The sequence below is a fragment of the Schistocerca cancellata genome, chromosome 1 (genome assembly GCF_023864275.1).
Source record: "Schistocerca cancellata isolate TAMUIC-IGC-003103 chromosome 1, iqSchCanc2.1, whole genome shotgun sequence".
NCBI lineage: Eukaryota > Metazoa > Arthropoda > Insecta > Orthoptera > Acrididae > Schistocerca > Schistocerca cancellata.
The window spans coordinates 1,110,064,267-1,110,080,130 of NC_064626.1; the positions used below are offsets into that span (position 1 = coordinate 1,110,064,267).

At 41.0% G+C, this 15,864-nt stretch overlaps 1 protein-coding gene across 1 annotated transcript in view; it reads right to left on the reverse strand.

The window, feature by feature from the left end:
• LOC126092106 (actin-related protein 1) overlaps window positions 1-15,864 on the reverse strand; it is a 64,540-nt gene that overhangs the window by 17,724 nt on the left and 30,952 nt on the right. Inside the window, exon 5 of the mRNA XM_049907541.1 lies at window positions 12,457-12,600. Coding sequence (XP_049763498.1) covers window positions 12,457-12,600 — 144 coding nt within the window. The remainder of the gene's footprint in view (window positions 1-12,456; window positions 12,601-15,864) is intronic.

The window sequence follows — 15,864 nt, forward strand, 5'->3', positions numbered from 1 at the left end:
CCACCTGATCCAAAGTATGACAACCCGCTGTGCAGCCTGTATACGTGTGCATGGTGATCATGTCCCATATTGACATCGGGGTACATGCGCAGGATAGTGGCATTTTTTAGCACATGTATTTCGGGATGGGTTTCTAAACTTATCACCAATACCATGGACATACAGACCTGTGTCGTGTGTGTTCCCTATGTGCCTATGCTATTAACGCCAGTTTTGTGTATTGCCACGTTGTGTGGCACCACATTCTGTAATTATCCTTAATTTATGAGTATGTGTGTAAATCTACACTGCTTAAAAAGTACTAAAAAGCTGTCTATATAGAATACAGCAAATTAGAATCCCTAGGTGACTTTGGAAATTTTGAAGATTTCCTCACCCCATTATATCATCAAATGGGGGAACAAACAGAAAAATTTCTACTCGTCACTTAGTGCGCTGCACATCGGAAATATTTTGATTTGGTGAGAAATGTGAAAATGTTTTTTTCCTCAAATTGCACTAGCCACTTGCAGCCTCTAGATTTGGGGATTATCCATGCTTTTAAATTTAATTACTGATAGCAGCTAGTGCAGAAAGCAGTTGTGATGGATTGACAGAGGACTACTTGGAGATGCATCCACACTGAAGATAAATCTCCTCACTGCTCTTAACTTTATTTCAGAAGTGTGGAACAGCACCACAATACAAAACTGCTTTAAAAAATGTGGCTTTTTGGCACACAGGGGAGACTATAGACATGTCTACTGTTCTGGACAAAGAAGCAGCAAGAGACTGGGATTCAGTGTGACCAGCAGACTTAGATTTCGGCGAGTATGTTTTGCGTGACATAAATTTAGGTGAAATGCAAAACAACTCTGTTGACCATGTAGTGAAAGAGCATATCAGGCTTAATTGTGGTGCTAGAGAGGAGGAAGAGGAACAGGAGGAAGAGGAAGAAGAAGAAGAAGAAGAAGAAGAAGAAGAAGAAGGAGGAGGAGGAGGAGGAATCTGATGAAGAAATTCCTGAGAAAGTGAGTTTCTGTAGACACTACAGGGTGTAGAGACTAAGAAAATATGTGCGGTAATCTGACGTGGGAGACAATATCTAGCAATGCCATCAAATGTAGAAAACAAGCTCTATTTATTTAAGTGGCAAGAAAAATCCAAACCAACGAGTAGTCTGGACTCTGTTAAGGAGTGAATATTGTATTGCAATTAATAAATAATTAACCTCCAAATAAAACATACAGTCCAAATCTGTTATGTATTTCATACATGGACTCATGAAAATTCAATTTAGTAACCTAATTCGTGGATGTTGAGTCACGTGACCGTTCCTTTTGTATTTTATGTGCAATGAAGCCTTTCTTTTGTGTTGTGTTTCTATTAGCACTTAGTGGCTACTGGCAGAGCATGGAAAGTCCGCCACATTAAGTTTGGATTATTTATCATTCCTGTCCAGAAAACTTTGTACTGCATTTTACTTTCCTCTTACTTTACGGTATGTAAAGTGAAGAATGTACTTTTGAAATTATCATCTCTGATTGCCGACATTTTGTGTAATTTATAGTGTTCTGTAGAATAGCGTACATGAGCTGTTCTGCCTGCGAAATATGTTTTTAGCCCTACATGAAATTCTTTCCACCTCCCCTCAGTGCTTATCCCTCCCATCACTCTGTATACCAGTCAAACCCACTTTGTTTAGCTCACTATGTAATAAGTTTACAGACCTTAGCCTATGAAACATTCGAATTTCCTAAAGTAATGGATTATAAAGTATAAACAGGCACAGAAGCTATATCTAAGTAGGTGCTAGAATTTCATTCTTCTCCTCCTAGCTAGCAATTTTACAAACACTCACTCATAACGTCAACTGACATGACCAAATCCATAGACAAACAACAAAGAAATTTCAAAATTTTACGTCATACAGAAGACTATTAGGAAAAAAGGTGGCTTGTGCCACTAGTAAGATACGAAATTGAAAATACTATCAGACTATTACTTTTGATAACTATGTACAAGGTAACTGAGCCATTTATCAACACACTACTGCCACAAACTGTACTACAAAACATGCAGTTTTGAGGATTCTTTCATTTTATGTTCACCTCGATTATAGCAAATATTTATAGCCTACATGATGAAATAAACTGAAAACTGCTGTAAAATACGATGAAAACTGCTGGATTACGACATCTTGGATGTTTGTTTTCCCCCTGCAGCCAACAGCTGTATAGTATGGTGACCTCACGATAATGCAGTGGCTTCAAGCATATAGAGTGATAAACAGCAAGCTTACTTGGTGGTTTGTTCCAAAGTATGACTGATGTGTCTTGTGTAAAGCAAATTTAGTGACTGTTTTGTTTTAGGGCGCAGAAACAACTGGGGTCAGACATGCCCACGTCAAAACTCTAGAACAAGAAGACAGAGAGGAGTCAGAAATGACTACACATCAATCCCAATCAACAAAAGAGAAGACAGTTAAAAACAGGGATGTGCAGAAAGGTCTGTAAAAAAATGTCAGAACTAAAAATTAAATGGCCTTTGCCATATTGCTACAATGGATAAAAGGTAAAACTCTGTCGACAGCCCAGGTGTCGTTCGCTTAAAGGGCCAATAACTCAGACGGCAAACACAAATGGGAAAGTAAGCAGTTTAAAAAAAAAAAGGGCCATTCTGTCAGAAAATTGCGGACAGTCGCAAGTTGGGCATAATGTGTACAAAGTGGTGGGGTATCACCACTTAACAAATGGCGATGGCTAAAAAGACAGTGCTCAATACAAACCTAGTCAAAATGATCTTCTCGTGGCAAGAGGGCTGAAGCCGCTGGGAGAGGCTTAATGACCTAGAGCTTGTTCCCGTGAAGGGAGTACCAGTGGTGATGCCAAAGTGACACCACCTGCTGAGAGACAGCAACACAGAGATGTTCAAAGGGAATCTAAGAACTGGCAGGCTGAGGTACAAGGACTGCAACCGTGGCAGCAGTGTCAGCAGGCTTGTTTCCTGTCAGACAAATGTGACTAGGAACCCACATATACATCACAGTGGCTCCATCAAGAGTGAGCAAGTTACAGCTTTCCTGGCGCCGTTGCACTAATAGATAGATGGTGTCCAGCACACAGAGGCTTTGGAGGGCGCTGAGAGAGTGAGCAGATGACAAAATTGAAAAGCTAGTGTTGCCGGATGTATTGCATGGCCTGATACAGGGCAAAGAGCTCTGCTGTAAATATTGAGGAATGTTCTAGAAGCTGATACTGAAAACCACCGGCGCCAATGATGAAGGCATACCCTACATCATGGTCAGTGCAAGAGCCATCAGTGTACACAAAGGCACTATCACAAAGTTCCATGCGAAGGTCGTGAAACTGAAGGTGATAAGAGCGAGGCTGGAGAAGTGTCCTTAGGAAGCAAATGAGGGACTAGGTTGAACATGGCCACTGCACAAACCCAAGATAGTGGAGGGAAAGTTGCAGACAGCGTGACATTAAGCTGCAGGAGCAAGAGCCGAAAGCGAACTCCAGGAGGTAACAGAGAAGAGGGACGCGTCCCATACTGGCAATCAAAGGAGTCATTGAATGAGGAAGCATAGGAAGGGTGGCCACGCATGGCAGACAAATGGCACGCATATTTGCTGAGAAGGAAGTTATGGCAGTAGGACAGCAGTAGTTCGGCAGCTTCTGCATACAGGCTCTTGACTGGGCTAGTGTAAAAGGCGCCACTGACCAAACGTATGCCATGACAGTGGACAGTATTGAGACAGCGTAAGAGTGATGGACATGCAGATGCATACATGAAACACCCATAGTCTAGTTTCGAAAGGACAAGGGATCGGTACAAACAGAGGAGGGCAGCACGATCTACTGCCTGTGAAGTACCATTGAGGACACGTAGGACACTGAGGGACCACATACAGTGTGTTGCCAGGTAAGACACGTGGGAGGACCAATAAAGTTTCCATCAAACATGAGCCCCAGGAATTTTGATGTTTCAATGAACGGAAGAGCAACAGGCTCAAACCAATGGCACTGTCATAAATTCATACACATGGTTTTGTCAGTGGAAAAACAAAAGCCATTGTTGATGCTCCATGAGTAAAGACAATCGAGACATTGCTTAAGATGCTGCTCAATGAGACAAGTATGTGGAAAACTGCAACAGATGGCAAAATCACCAACAGAAAGGGAGCCAGAGATGGCCGGTGGGAGACAGGCCATTATAAGGTTAATGGCGATAGCGAAGAGGACGATGACCACGACAGAACTCTGAGGCACACGGTTTTCCTGGGTAAACGTGTCTGACAAGGCAGAACCCAAATGTACCTTGAAAACTCGGTCTTTTAAAAATTTCTGAAGGAAACAGAGCATGTGGCCACAGAAGAACCATGCATACAGACTACGGAGGGTACCAGTCCTCCAGCAGGTGTAATAGGCTTTCTCCAAATTGAAAAACACAGCCACAGCTGGTATTTATGCAGAAAACCATTCATGACATGGGTGAAAAAAGTGACTAGATGGTCAACTGCAGAACGGCGTGCTCGAAATCCACATTGTGCAATGGTTAGTAAACTGCGAGACTTGAGCCACCATACCAGCCGGGCATAAATCATACGTTCCATCAACTCGCAAACAAAGCTGGTGAGAGAAATTGGGCAGTAGCTAGAACGAAGGTGTTTGTCCTTATCACACTTAGGTATGTGTATGAGTGGCTTCATTCCAGCGCTTGGGAAATGTACCCTCTGCCCAGATGCGGTGGAACGTATTAAGCAGAAAGTGCTTGCCCGCAAGAGAAAGATGCTGCAACATCTCAATGTGAACAACGTCTGGCCCTGGGGCAGAGGATTGGGGGAAGTGAGAGCATGATCCAGCTCCTTCACAGTAAAGATGGCATTCTAACACTCATGATTCTGAGAAGAGAAGGATATCGCCTGAGCTGCCTCCACTCGTTTCTGATGGAAGAAGGCAGGGTGATATGGAGGAGCTTGAAATCTCCGCAGGAGATAGCAATAGGTTTTACAATGACATCATCTGCTACTGTCAGACAGGAAATTGGGGAATGTATCTTGGTCCCAGAGAGCTGTGAGATGTTGGCCCACATGATGGAAGAGGGAATGGCACTGCAAGAAGAAGGAAGAGGGAATGGAACTGCCTGAAGAACTAGTGAGTGAAATCCAGCTAGCTTTTTTGCTATCCTGAAGAAAGCGATGACATTGTGCACACATCTGTTTATAATGAATGCATTTTTCCACTGTAAGAGATGGTTAAAAATTGCAAGTCTCCACAAACGAATTGCGTCATGGCACGCCTCAGTCCACCAACGGACTGGGACACAGTGTGGTAAAGAGGAAGTGCGAAGAATGGAACATTCTGCGGTGGTAAGGATAACATTTGTAAGGTATTCCAACTGGTCATCACAACTGGAGAAATGTTGTTCGTCGAAGGTCACCAGTGAGGAATAAAACCTCCAGTCAGCCTGAGTAAGCTGCCGTTTTGGTGTGCACGTAGGCGGGGTAGGAGTCGGCACACAGATAGCACACAGGAAATGGTCGCTCAAGTACGTGTCAGAGAGAACTGACCACTCGAAACGATGAGAAAGCTGGGCAGTGCAGGATAGGTCCAAATGGGAATAGGTATGTGAGGAGTCTGAAAGGAATATGGGTGCTCCTGTGTTAAAGCAGAAGAGGTTAAGTTGATTGAAAAAGTCAGCTAAGAGGGCACCTCTTGGACCTGTTCTGGAAGAACCCCAAAGGGGATGGTGTGCATTAAAGTCACCAAGTGGCAGAAAGGGGTGAGGTAGCTGCTCAATAAGTTGGAGGAAGTCTGCCCTGGTGACACTGAAAGACAGAGGGATGTAAATGGTACAAAGGGAAACAAACAGTCAAGTGAGGAAGGAAAAGGCAAATTGCAACAGCCTGAAGGCGGGTAGTCAGGGGGCTGGGTTGGCTATGAACGTCATTCCATATGAGCAGCATGACTCCCCCACGAGATGGAATGCTAACCTCAGGAGGAAGGTAAAACAGACCGGGAAGAACTGCAAGAGCTCAATGTGGTCGTGAGGATGCAATTTTGTTTCCTGAAGGCAGAGAACAAGTGGATACTGTGATTCTAGGATGAGCTGTAAATTCTCTATGTTGGATTGAAGGCTGTGATCATTCCATTGGAGGAGAATCATGACAAGGAAAAAATGAAGGGGTGGCAACTTGGAGGCTAGTCTTCACAGACTCGCTGCAACGGGGCACAGAGACAGAAGGATCCTGCTCCATGAGGATTACAGGAGCGTCGGTATTCATCAGCTGTTGGCCTGCAGAGTCCAGGGCAGAAAAATGGTAGGTGGTGTGCACTGGCGATACAGAGGTTGGACGGGCGAGGGTATCACATAACGACACCGTTGAAGAGGATCTTTGAGTCAACGAAGGAGAAGCCCGTTTGCCTTTGACTTCTTCGAACCTTTCCGGTTAGCAGAAGAAGACACAGATGTTTGTTGGCTGGAGGGACATAGGAAGTCTTCATGGGAGTATGCCTTCTGTCTTTTCTTGCCTGCCAATTGTGTGGCTGGTGACTTCGCCCCTGAGGCGAAAGTTTGGTAGCGTGTTGCACAGCTGGAAGTGGAGACAGGGATGCTACTATGATGCTGTGCAATTTCACAACAGCGGTGCTAAATCTGTTGTCATATGTCTGCGTAGTCATGTCATTCATGGAGCGAGAGGTAGCAAGAAGAGTACTGCAGGTGCCAGATGGTAGAACGCAAGGGTTCCCGACTATCCAACAAATTGCAAGCAACCAGGTAAGGTACTTTTTCTTTCACTTGGATCCCTTGGACAGCTCGCTCATCGAGATACATGGGACAATCGTGGGAGGTGGCAGCATGGCCTCCATTGCAGTTGATGCAGCAGGGAAAAGGCGGCGGACAATCACCCTCACCTTTGTGAGCATCACTACCACAGTTTACACATTTGGCTGGGTGTTGGCAGGGCTCTCGATAGTAGACTCATCAGGTTCGGAATATATGGTCTGACTGTGATAACTTCATAACGTGCTTTGATCTTTGATGAAAGAACCACTCTATCAAAAGTGAGAAAGAGAGTGCATGTGGGAACTAAGGAGGCATCTACTTTTTTCATCACTTGATGGACAACAATGACACCCTGATCAGAGAGGTACATTTGGATTTCTGCCTTTGTCAGACCATCAAGCAGCCTAGTGTCAATAACACCACTAGAAGAATTCAGCATTCGATGGGCCTCAACATGTACAGGATAGTCATGGAGGAGCGAAGCTGCAAGCAGTTGTGCTTGACAATCAGGAGTAGTCTCCAAAAACAAAGTGGTATTGTCTAAACGAGAGCAGAATTTCACAGGGCCAGTAATTGCATCAACCCCTTTCTGAATAATAAACAGATTTACCGTAGCGATGAATTGACCGTCTTCAGTATGTGAAACCACAAGGAATCTTGGTGCAGCTGGGAGGGTCTTTGAATCGTTAGCCTCATTCCAATTACATTTTGTAGCCGTTGACTGTGAAGATGACTGGTTGATTGCGAGAAAATCCCCCACGATTGCCAGCAGCTCTGATGGCATGCTCCTTCCAACTGGGTGACCTCTTGAGAAGGTGGTGCACCCGCCTTAGGTGATTGTTCACACCTCCCGAACACCTGACAGAGGGGCCATTTGGTAATTTGTGAAGGTAGCAGCTACAGCAATCACCCCTCCCTGGACCTGGCCTGTACCAGGGGGTACGTGTGAACCCTACCTGTTGACCTGGGGCTGGGAATTACGCATTACCCAGTCATCTCTTACACATCAGACACATGGGCTGACCTTCAGGAGCACATAGGGAGGAAGAAGAACCTCAAATGCTGAAGCGGAAGAAGGATAGGAGAAGATAAACAAAGAATGAAAAAAAGGAGCCATGAAAGTATCCTGATATTGACTACCAAAAATGCAGAATATATTTCCAGAAACAGTGCAGACATATTCCCCAAGGGAGGGTAAAAAAGAACAGCAAGAGGGCAGACATGCAGACGGAAGGGAAAAGATACTGCAAAGGCTGGCGCCCTGAGGTAGCCTAGCATTAACCCACCGAAGAGTGGCGAGCCCTCTGGGGAGTTTAGTGATTGTGGCTTCCATTTAGGTTTAATTTATACAGTTAAATCTTGTACGCCTTCCACTACCGTGAATTAACTTTACTTACAGTAGTTCTGCTGTAAGCCTGTCGACAGAATCCGGATCGTATCATACTTCTACCGACTGCGGCCAATGTAGCCTACTCCATTTGCTATTTGCGGCTTCACACTTAATAAAACGTATTCAATGAATATGTTGTGTGATGGCTTGTTTGTCTTTGTTGCAGTCCACAATGCTATTTAATACACTGTGATGGCAGACAGATTGTTATAAATGTAATGGATTGCTGGGACAGAGAAGCACTGAAATCACAGCAGGCTTAGCTTTATTTCATATTCATTGGTATAAATAAGCACCACTTGTGAAGGAAAATGCTTGTATATACAAGTGCTTTCATGAAACTTGCTCGTTAACAATACAGCAAGTGACGTGTTCCAAGTGCAAAAAACGCGTTGGCAATGCTGCAAAATGCTTCACTTCGACTGCTCAGCACACGAAGGTAAAGTTTACAAGCAATACACTAGAGGTCAATGCGCTTACGTCACCAGAATATGCTGCACTACCACTAGCTACAGAAGGAAAGCACCCCCATGTTACATTCTTATGCCACTCACCATGTTCACCACTTTTTGCTTTTTTCTGGATGAACACAAAGGAAAGGTTTCTCAAAAAAGCATGTTTTAACTTATAATTTATGGTCATAGCATGTCGGAAAATAGTCCAATTACCATGTACCCAGATACCATTTTCAATTTTTGATGAGTTTTTATATGCTGTTACACATCTGTGATTTTTTTAAGAACTGATGGAATTCATTACTACAAATTATTGTACAATACATTTAATTTCCTTCACTTATACAGATTTTATACAATGCACTGGAGAGGATTACAATTTTTAATCATTTATGTCAATTGCATATATTTTTGTTCTTATTTTGGGGGTTTCAATGTTTTCCTCGATTCTGCATTTGGACCATACGAAAACATAAAATAGGGCTTCACTGTATTACATTCCAGTTCCACCCCCCAATCGTGATTTTTTAAAAAAAAAAAAAAAAAAAAGCTTTCTTGGGGCCAAGCCCCTTTGTTGTTCTGTGTATTGTCATATTGTCATATTATTTATTCCTGCAGTGTTTCCTTCCAGTTTTATGCAGTCACAATGTGAGGAATATTTCGGTGTTTAGCAGATCCAGAACTCGAAATACCAATGAATGTTACAACTTTCTGACAGGTAAGCCAAGCTCCAAGACAACATTTGTTTACAAAACTGCTGAAGAAGTTGTAGTGTTTGATGCTTGTTTAATTTTTAACTGTGCTAATCTTTGCACACTACAGCCTCTCAGGAGGCTAACATCCATCTGATCCAGGAGCTTTCACACTGTAGATATTGAAGGAAGCCAATAACAGGAGAATTGATGCAGATGTTACTCAATTTGAAATTCTGGTTAGCATAACACGACAACAAAGAAAAGACTGCTTGAGGGCGAAGAGGAAAATGCATATGGCTCGCACTAGTTCATAGAGAGAAGGCCTAATACGAACACTGCCAGATCTTTGATTCAGGTTTCCCTTAACTTACATTTGGCAACTTTATGTACCTTTTCCTCACAAACCACTGACATTATAGTACATAAATTTGGCATGCAATTAGTCAATATTATAGTGAAACATTCTGTGGAAGGACTTTTTTTTTTTTTTTTTTTTGGGAGGGGGTCAGGGGAGGGCGGCCGTTAGCTGTAAAATCTAGCAAAAGATGATGTAATATTCTGTTCTACAGATCTCTGTAATAATTGTATATCAAACTTTATCCAAAAGTACATTAAATTTGTTCAGACAGATTTTTCAAAAAATTAATACTTGCACCCATCTTGCTGAAAAAAAATTTAATTGTTTATAATTTCAAATGTATAATTCAATAAGCATGAAAATGTATGTCTATCCATATAACATTCCTTAACAACTGTACCAAATTTATTTACATTGCCTTGAAAACCTCGGACTTTTTAAGGTTCAACCCCCCCCCCCCCCCTCCCCCCCGCCCTTTCTCCAATTTATTGCAACTTCGCAAGTGTCCACCCTTAAGGTAATGGTAAGAACGACACTACTTAGCTGGATTAGGATGCACCAAACAGAATATTGAACTAAGATCCAAAAACAGAAACATGGTGAGGTAATGTTGTCAAAGCCATGTTTCAGGGAAAGTTCTGTAAACTTGGGTTAGAATAGAAGACAGATTAAACTCATGATAGGACTGATGAGTGGCCATGGGAACTTTAAGAAACCCCCGCACACACTGGGTGAAGACAATACAGTCCCTAAGTGCAGACTATGTGGTGAGGGGGATGAAACCACACCATATTTAATCTTTTGATGTGAAGAGCTGAGAGGCAGAAAGACAGGACACTAAGGTCAGTAATTCTAAAAGAAATTATATCCACTAAAGAAGTAATAATATGCCTCTTACTACTCTTTAAAGGTACTGGCTGGATTTACTAGACTTCCAGGGAGAGAAACAGCACAATAAACCCAGTTCTAGTACAGCCAACAGCCTACAAAGACCACTGTTGTTTTCTCTTCCTGCATAAATCAATCAATCCTCATAAATATTGTACACTACTAAAGAAATAAACAAATTTAATCTTTCCCACTATTAAAGGGGAAGAAAGAAAACCTTGGGCTGGTGGCATGTCCACAGTGGCACTTCTACAGATATTTTATCATGCAATAGCTACAGCACATCTCTTGTATGTGGTGTCCTCAGTATGAATGTAAAAGGAATCTTCAGAAATATTGTAAACACAGATGTAAATAATTTTCACTAGCAGTCACATAATTTGATACAAGCTGACAAAAGGAGTAAATCAGGTGTCTAAAAACAGATCATCAAATACCAAACTTACTTTCTGATGAAAACCCACTTTTTCATGTTTTACTCACATAAACTGCGAGGGTGTTTTGAAAAGTTCTCGGAATCACCATGAGAGGTCAGTGTTAGCGCAACAAGTTGTTCACGCGATATTCATTGGACTGTTGCCTGTATACAAGTGCCACGTCGATGCTCTTGGAAGAGAGCTGTGGCTGTGACATGGCTCTGTTGTTCCCGTGTAGTGATTTGCAAAGTTGGAAAAAATAGAGATTCGAGCAGAGATTAAGTACTTCGTAAATAAAGGTATGAAAACAAAGGACATTCATGTCAATTTCCAGAATACAGTGGGGGACTCTGCTTCTTCATATTCAACCGTTGCCAAGTGGACAAATGAATTTAAATTTGGTCGGGAGAGCTTAGATGATGATCCGCGCAGTGGTTGGCCAACATGTGTCACTAATCCAGAAATCACTGCAAAAGTGCACAAAATGATCATGGAGGACTGCCGATTGAAAGTGCATGAAATTGCTCACGCTTGCCAGATGTCATCTGAAAGGGTGTATCACGTTGTAACTGAAGAATTAGAAATGAAAAAATTATCTGCAAGATGGGTGCCGCGACTCTTGACGCTGGATCAAAAATGCATGAGAATGGACATATTGGAACAATGTTTGGCCTGCTATAGGAAAAACGAACAAGATTTTTCATGCTGGTTTGTGACCACAGATGAAACTTGAGTGCACTACTACACCCCAGAGACAAAACAGTCAAAGCACTGGAAACATGCCGATTCTCCGCCACCAAAGAAAGCAAAGACAATTCCTTTGGCGGGAAAGGTCATGGTATCAGTGTTCTGGGATGCGAAGGGGATTCTGTTTGTAGATTATCTCCCTACTTGGCAAACAATTACTATGCTAACCTCCTGGACAAATTGCAACAATAGACATGTGAAAAAAGGCCAGATTTAGCAAGGAAGAAAGTCCTTTTCCATCAACACAATGCGCAACCGCACACATGTGCCATCACCATGGCAAAATTACACGAACTAAGGTAAGAACTGTTGTCACAACCACCTTATTCACCTGATATGGCTCTGTCAGACTTCCTCCTCTTCCCAAAACTGAAAATTTTTCTTGTTGGATGAAAATTCACTTCAAACAAAGACCTGATAAGACTAAATTCAAAAATAAAATAGTTTCTGTGATGTAAGTACTTTTTTCTATTCGGTTCTGAGAACTTTTCAAACCACCCGTGTATCTTACACTATAAGTAATTATCACATATGACGCAAAGACAAATGTAATTATATTCTATTGTCAAATTTATTTCTAAAACATGCTTGTGCATGAATCACTTAAAAGGTATTTCTGTGAAACTAATATGACCCATTACAATTCTTCATGGACAAAATAAATCGTGCATTAATCAACATTTTGAGACTAGACAAGTTGCCAGAGACAGAAATAATAGAAAGTAGCGTGACATACCTCAGGTACCTAGTTACATCTCTTCCAGCTATATCTACCCTCATTATGCTATGAGGCATGGCAAATCCCTCATATATAGGTACTGCATGAGTAACACCATCTCCTGCATCCAAAACAACACCTGTTGTGCGTCCTGTTGCATACCTGTGAGAATAAAAAAAAAAAAAGGGCAGTAAACATGGATGACCATTACATAACATCAGAAATAGACCTCTTACAATACAATAAGAGGTGAGCAATAAATGGGACTACAGATGGATAGGGATGAAGGAAGGAAAGCATAGCAGGAAGCGATCATAGGTTGCTGCTAATATACATGAAGATGAACAACTAAGTCTTCCTAACCTTTCGAATTGCCTTAGAAGTAAAGTTGAAAAAAGGCTGTGTTTATAGCATTTGTAGATACAGAAAAATCTTTTGACAATGTTGACTGGAATATACTCTTCTAAATCCTGAAGGTAGCACGAATACAATATAATGAGCAAAAGGTTATCTGCCACTCATACAGAAACTAAACTGCAATTATGAGTCAAAGGATACAAATAGAAAGCAGTACCAGATAAGGGATTGAGACAAGGTTGTAGCTTATCCCTGATATTCAATCTGTACATTCAGCAAGCTGTGAAGAAAACTCCAGAACAAGTGGAAAGAGAATTAAAAGTTCAGGGTGAAGAAATTACAATTTATTTGTTTACTTATGACATTGTAATTCTATCAGAGAAGGCAAAGGAATTGGAAGAGCAGTTGAACAGGATGGATAGTGTCTCAAAAAAGTTATAAACTGATGGTCAACAACAGCAATACTAGAGTAGTGGAGTGAAGTCTAATTAAATCAGACACAGGGAACTGATTAGGAAATGAGAGACTAAAAACATTGGACAAATTTTGTTATTTGGGCAGCAAAATAAGTAACAACGGCCAAAGTAGAGAGGATACAAAATTCAAGCTGACAATAGCAAGAAAATATCAAATATAAAGTTAAGTGTTAGAAACTCTTTTCCAGGTCTCTGCAGTGCCATCTTGTACGGAAGTGAAATGCAGGTGAAGGAAGAGAATAGAAGGGGTGTGTGTGTGGGGGGGAGTCTGTCCCCACAAGCCAATATTGCTCCCTCCAGTGGATAGAAAATTATTTGCTATATTATACCAATTATTTCTTACCCAAATACGATGAGTGGACACTTCAGTACCTCCATCGGATTTGAACTAGCACTAGACCAATGATACTTAATCATGTAAAGCAGTCCGAACCACTATTATGTTAGTGTAAGTTTTCATAAATGAAGCTGCCCTCAATCCAAATGTCGGTTTACACACTGAATTGCTTAATTACGCATGGTTGTATCTGAGTTTTCAACCTGAACAAATCAGATAATTATAGTGTGAACTTAAAAGTTCTCATGAACTCTGAATCACAGTAAAACTTGGCATTTTTTTCCATTTACAAATCACTGTCAGATGTGAATGAAATGATAAATAGATAGAAAAGAATCTTAGGGCCTTCTGAGGACTGAAACCCAAAATCTTTGGATTGGTAGTCTGCATATAGCCAATCAAAATCATGGATTTATTTACATAAGAGAAAATTTGTAAATAAATGAGACAAGTGCCAGATCTGGTACTAGTGCAACATACAAAGCTGGAGTAATATGAAATTTCACATAACAAGGGCTAATCAGTCTGTCAAAACTTTTATTTAGTTGTAGCAATAGTGTAGACTTCATGAGATAGTATACATACTGTAATTGGATAAGAACTTCACTCCAGGCACAAGTTTTTGAAGCACAGAAGAAATTCGGGTGGGGAGGGGATTAGGCTTAACTAACTCGTAATGTACAGAACACCGCCTATTCATCTATCCAGCAAGTTAAGTACAACTGTATACGAACTACATCCAGTTTGTTTAATCTAAAATAAATTACTCGTGTTATTACTAGGGCCCTGTACTTCCTTGGGATAAGTTCAAACACACTATTTTAACCTTTTTGGAATCTTTTAATAAAAAATGTAATGAACATTAATGTTGACATAGAGAATTTTATTATAATTATGGCACAGTTATCCTACTTCTTTGTAGAAAATGAACAATTCACTATTTCTTATATGGCCCAAAAAAAAAAAAAAAAAAAATATAATAATAATAAAAAAATGCATTAACAATTGAGGTATTTTAATCATGCTACAATTATTTTCACTTTTTTAATATTTTAATGAAAATTCTTTTACTGAAAAATTATTTTCATTCGTCACTAAGAACGAAACATACACTTGAGGTCTGTATATGTGTATGTATCACCACTGTCTGTGGCCTAGCATGACAACTAAAAGTAATTTTATATTGCATTTTGGTGTTGCAGTACACATTTAAAAACATTTCTATATTTTTAAAATGAAACTTTTTTTATTGGGCTATCAGCACACTTTTGCACACTGAGAAATATCTCTCTACAGCACACGAGGAGCATATTTCATCAACACAACTGCTTGTGGCTCTCAATACAATCTACCTTCAAAACTTCTCCCCCTCAATAATGGAGGACATTTTCTTCGTATTTGGGGCACTTCAGAAGAATATTCCTTAATTTGGTGACATGCTATACCCAATGAGCCAGGTATTCTCCTGATATCTGCACCTCAGAGATCATGTCTACAGCATCTTTTGGGGCAAAGATGTGGACTTTAGACATTGTATTGCAACAGTTAGATGTTGGAAATAAATTCTTAAAATGTCAAGGATGCAACATTCTTGTTGTTCTTAATGATCATCAATGGTTTCTTCAGTGAACACTGATTCACTACAGCCGAATGTGTCTACTACCTCTTTAACTTTCTGGTCGTCTTTGGCATAATATAAGGGAGCAATCAAAAAGTTTCCAATCGAAGGCCGCACAGTCCAGAGTTGGTATGCCACTCAGACAAAACCGCTGTAAGCACTGAAGCAATCATCCCACCAACGCACCAGGTTGAAGATACACGTTTGGTAAAACATCGTGTCACGCTGCGTGAAGAAGTCCACAACTGTCTGCTGTATATCCTTATCTAACAGGAATCTTAGCGCATCCATGGCCTCATTTAATGGAATGAAGATGTAATATTCGCATGGGGAATGATCAGGACTATATGACATGTGATCAAGTGTCTCCCAATAGAATTAGTCTGTAATGGAAGAGGCTGGCCTCCCAGATCAAACGGCATCTTGAGTCAAATCACAACCAACATGGAACTTGGTCCATTTCACAACCATGGTTTTCAGCAGACATGTTGCTCCATATACATCCTTCATTCTCCAATGGATGTCTACCGGTGTTTGTCCTTCGGAAACCAATTAAATAATAACATCATGTTAGTCCTGTATGGAAGCATTTGGTGATACTGTTTCGAAGCATCTGGTAATAATGTCGCCATAGTTCA